The sequence below is a fragment of the Ipomoea triloba genome, chromosome 12, assembly GCF_003576645.1.
Source record: "Ipomoea triloba cultivar NCNSP0323 chromosome 12, ASM357664v1".
Classification (NCBI taxonomy): domain Eukaryota; kingdom Viridiplantae; phylum Streptophyta; class Magnoliopsida; order Solanales; family Convolvulaceae; genus Ipomoea; species Ipomoea triloba.
The window spans coordinates 8,893,548-8,897,575 of NC_044927.1; the positions used below are offsets into that span (position 1 = coordinate 8,893,548).

The 4,028-nt window shown below is 38.6% G+C and overlaps 1 protein-coding gene across 1 annotated transcript; it reads left to right on the forward strand.

The window, feature by feature from the left end:
- The first annotated feature begins 2,159 nt into the window (after positions 1-2,159).
- On the forward strand, positions 2,160-3,921 carry LOC115999315 (acetyl-coenzyme A carboxylase carboxyl transferase subunit alpha, chloroplastic-like). Its single transcript, XM_031239171.1, has 6 exons — positions 2,160-2,501; positions 2,604-2,678; positions 3,088-3,195; positions 3,293-3,453; positions 3,539-3,653; positions 3,736-3,921. Exons 1-6 carry the CDS (start codon positions 2,160-2,162, stop codon positions 3,919-3,921), a joined length of 987 nt encoding a protein of 328 aa, XP_031095031.1.
- Positions 3,922-4,028: the final 107 nt, after the last annotated feature.

Sequence of the window (4,028 nt, forward strand, 5' to 3'; positions counted from 1 at the left end):
TTTTGATAGGGATAATACCTTACTCGACCCAAGAACCGCATTAGGTCGAGATAGGGTCCGAAACCCTACTTTAGACCGGTCTGATCTGGTCGACCACATATTAACAGTCTCCGAGCTCGTCCTCGATAGGATCACAGCTCTGACCGATGACCTTGATCACTTTAGGTCGGGGCTAACCTACCAAGTCTCAGTACTTGGAGGTAGGCACTTAAATCTCGTAACCCGTAAGACTGCGAGATGACCAAATTCGTCAGGAAATTTAAGACACACGAACCAACCAATGGGCACCCCGACTTGAACCTATCCTTGCAATCCACGTGTCACGCATGCGGGGGGTCGGTAACTGTCTCATCTCTTCTCCTATAAATAGCGCAACATTAAATGCGGGGAGAAGGGACTTTTGGCTGCTTCTATAAGCTAAAGGCAAGCTCGGGAACCTCTGACCCACTGCCACATATTCCGAGCTCGGCACTTTAAACCAACAAACAGACTAAGCTAAGGGACGAGGCTCGCGCCGACCTTTAGCCCCGTATCTCGTAGTTTATACATCCTATATTTACTACACCAAGTTTCATTTGTCAATATACACTCAATATGTGAGACATGTTATTCAGTTTTATTTTATACATACTGTAGTTTCATTTTAACACAATTAAACATCATTTCAATTCAATTATAATTTCATTTGATAATATAAACACAATAAGTGAAATAAGTTATTCAATTTTATTTTAGATATATTGTAATCTTATTTTGTTTTAAACACACCAAAAATACATGATTTATTAAATATAACGATCGTCATTTCTTTACTTAAGAAACGACTCTATTTTTAGATCATAGTCCACATTGTTGCTATGTGGACGATGGTACATCGCATAACAATTGATTCACGTGTGGCCGTGTGGGAAGTTAGAGTTACAGAAGTCAGGTCCCGGAGCGAGTGAAGAGTGAAGAGCTGAGCTTCTTGGGCCCAACGGCCAAACCGAAAAAAGCTGGCTAATTAAGAAGTAAGAACACAGCCTACAAAAGGAATTTCCAGAAGTGCCCCTGCAGCAAGCATAAGAAATAACGAAAACGCAGACCTCCCCTTTTCTTTGCTTTTATCTCTGCACGCACTCACCTTGTTCTGTTCCTAAAATCGACGATCTTCTCTATGCTCCCTCCCTCCTTAATAATAATCTAACTACACTATCTCTCTCTCTATCTCTCTCCGCATTTCTCCTTCCCAATCTCCGCCCGATCGCCGCCTTCTCAGATCTGCTCCCGCGGCCGTCGGAGTCCGGTGCTCCGCCCTCGCGCTTCTCGCATTCTCCAGGTTCTTCCTCCACCACCACAAGCTACGTAGCCATTTATGTGTATCGTATTTTGTTTTTTTGTGGAGTTTTAATTGCTCTACTGATATTGCTTCTTCGGTAGGATTTGCCTTGTCTTTAGTTATTGTGAGCTAATGTAGAAGGTGTAGTGGAAGTTGAGATGAGTAAGATGCTAAGTTATATGGCGGGATTTCTTAACAATTGTATGGATTTTGCTGACGTGGTAATACCTTGGAAGCTTTGGTAGTTTCCAAGGTAATAGGAGGGAACGGATAAGTATCATTTGAAAATAAGCTGATCTCGATCCATATTTCTCAAGTTTAACTTCATTTTCCTACTAAGTCAACAACTTGGTGCTTTAGTTTATTAGCTTAGCTGAGTGCTGAGTTTTAAAGTTTTTTTGTTCAATTCAACTACATGGAAGTGTCTCAGATTATTTATATAAAAAAAAGGTGTTCAATGTTGTATGTTTCTATTTTTCGTTTGCTTCTGGTATCAATCAGGTTCCCTGAGGATTAATTTAGATACTAGTAGGGGATTGGAGAGTGGTAGAACCAGTAATTAAGAGACAACTAATTGCTCAAGGTTCACTATGAAATTTTTGCTTGTTAAGACTTGGTGGAGATATGAACCCATATCATTGGGTTAAAGATTAGTTATCTTATTCCGCCAGTGATTCCTTTTAATTGACAGAAATGGGAGGAAGAATTGTTGTATTTATGTTAAGAGTGGTTTCTTTTCCTGACATTTTTACCCATGATTTCTAAATTGGATAACTTTTCTGGTTTTTTTTTCCCATTAATATAATAGGGTTTGGATTATCAAAATTTGTGAAGTCGGGTAATGGCTTCAACATTTCATCCTCCACCTGCATTTGCTGGAAGTTTCGCTACTAAAGCTTCAGCTTCAGACCTCCTCCGTAGCTCAAGAAGTGGTGTTTGTGGTGTGCCATTGAAAGCCCTGGGAAGGGCTAGATTGGGCTCCAAGAAGCGAGAGTTTGCAGTTTCTGCAAAGCTTAGGAAAGGTAGAAAGCACAATAATCCATGGGCACAGGATCTTGATCCAAATGTTAAGGGAGGGGTACTTCGTCATGTGTCTTCTTTTAAGCCTTTGAAAGAGAAGCCAAAGCCTGTCATATTGGACTTTGAGAAACCTCTTATTGGTCTACAGAAGAAGATTATTGATGTATGTTCTTTTCATTAGTCTAGCATGCTGTGTGTAACAAGAAAATTTTCATCTTGATTTTGAGTAGTGTTTTTTTCCTAAGAAAATTTTTCTGGATTACAGGTTCAAAAAATGGCAAACGAAACTGGGCTTGACTTCAGTGATCAAATTATTTCTCTGGAAAACAAGTATCAGCAGGTTGTTGCATAGAATGTACTTATGAACTGTTACAAATGCAAAGACTTCAACTCAAAAGTCTAGTTTAAGTACCTTTGTGCTAGTATTTATAATATGAGGATTATGGTGCACTCTTTTGTATTGTTTTTATGTAATTGTATACCTAGATTTAGGCTCTACCATGATTAAACACACTAACTTCAGTTCTTGCATTCAAAAGGCTGATGCTTCAATCTTGAGGTTTGATGGTAAGAATCATCTTTGCAGTATGCAGCATGTTGCATAAACAGAAACTAGTTAATCACTGGTGAAAAAGCATTCTAAACATTTGATTTGAGCACTTTAATTTCACTGTTGAGATCATTGCATGTAGCCATTGGTGTTAATATTTACCTTGTAACATTTGTTCTTTTTTTGATATGCATTTCAGGCTCTTAAGGATCTTTACAAGCATCTCACACCTATACAACGGGTCAATATTGCAAGGCATCCTAACAGGCCAACTTTTCTTGATCATGTGTTCAATATCACTGATGTGGTCTTGTTATACTGCCCTTCTCAATATCATATCCCTTTGTTCCATTTCTGATTTTCCATGTGTTTTTAGCTTGTAAATCATTTATTGTCAATTGCAGTTTGTGGAGCTCCATGGTGATCGAGCTGGATATGATGACCCAGCTATTGTTACTGGTCTTGGCAAGATCAGTGGCCAAAGTTTTATGTTCATAGGTCATCAAAAGGGCCGAAACACAAAGGAGAACATACAGCGGAACTTTGGGATGCCAACACCTCATGGGTATGCATTATTTTTGTATCTTTAGTTTTTTCAAGGTATTGCTATCCTTTTGCAGTAATTTACTGTCTTAATATGTATTCAATAGTTATCGGAAGGCTCTACGGATGATGTACTATGCAGATCATCATGGATTTCCCATTGTTACTTTTATTGACACTCCAGGGGCATATGCAGACCTCAAGTCAGAGGAACTTGGCCAAGTATGTGAACAATGTTGACCCATTTAAGTCTTCTGTAATGGTTATTCATTCTGGATGTAATTAATTATATTGCTATGTGCAGGGGGAAGCAATAGCTCATAACCTGAGGTCAATGTTTGGTTTGAAAGTGCCAGTTATCTGTATTGTTATAGGAGAAGGTGGATCTGGAGGTGCTCTGGCTATTGGCTGTGGCAATAAATTGTTAATGCTTGAAAATTCAGTCTTCTATGTTGCCAGGTACTTGAATTTGCACCCTTTAAACTATTGAAATGGTTTTGTTATGTGCCACTCTTTGAAGTTGGTTGTGTCTTTATTACACTTCTATTTGTAATTTGAACTTTCATTGATTTGCTTACCTTTTTTTTTTTTTTTTTC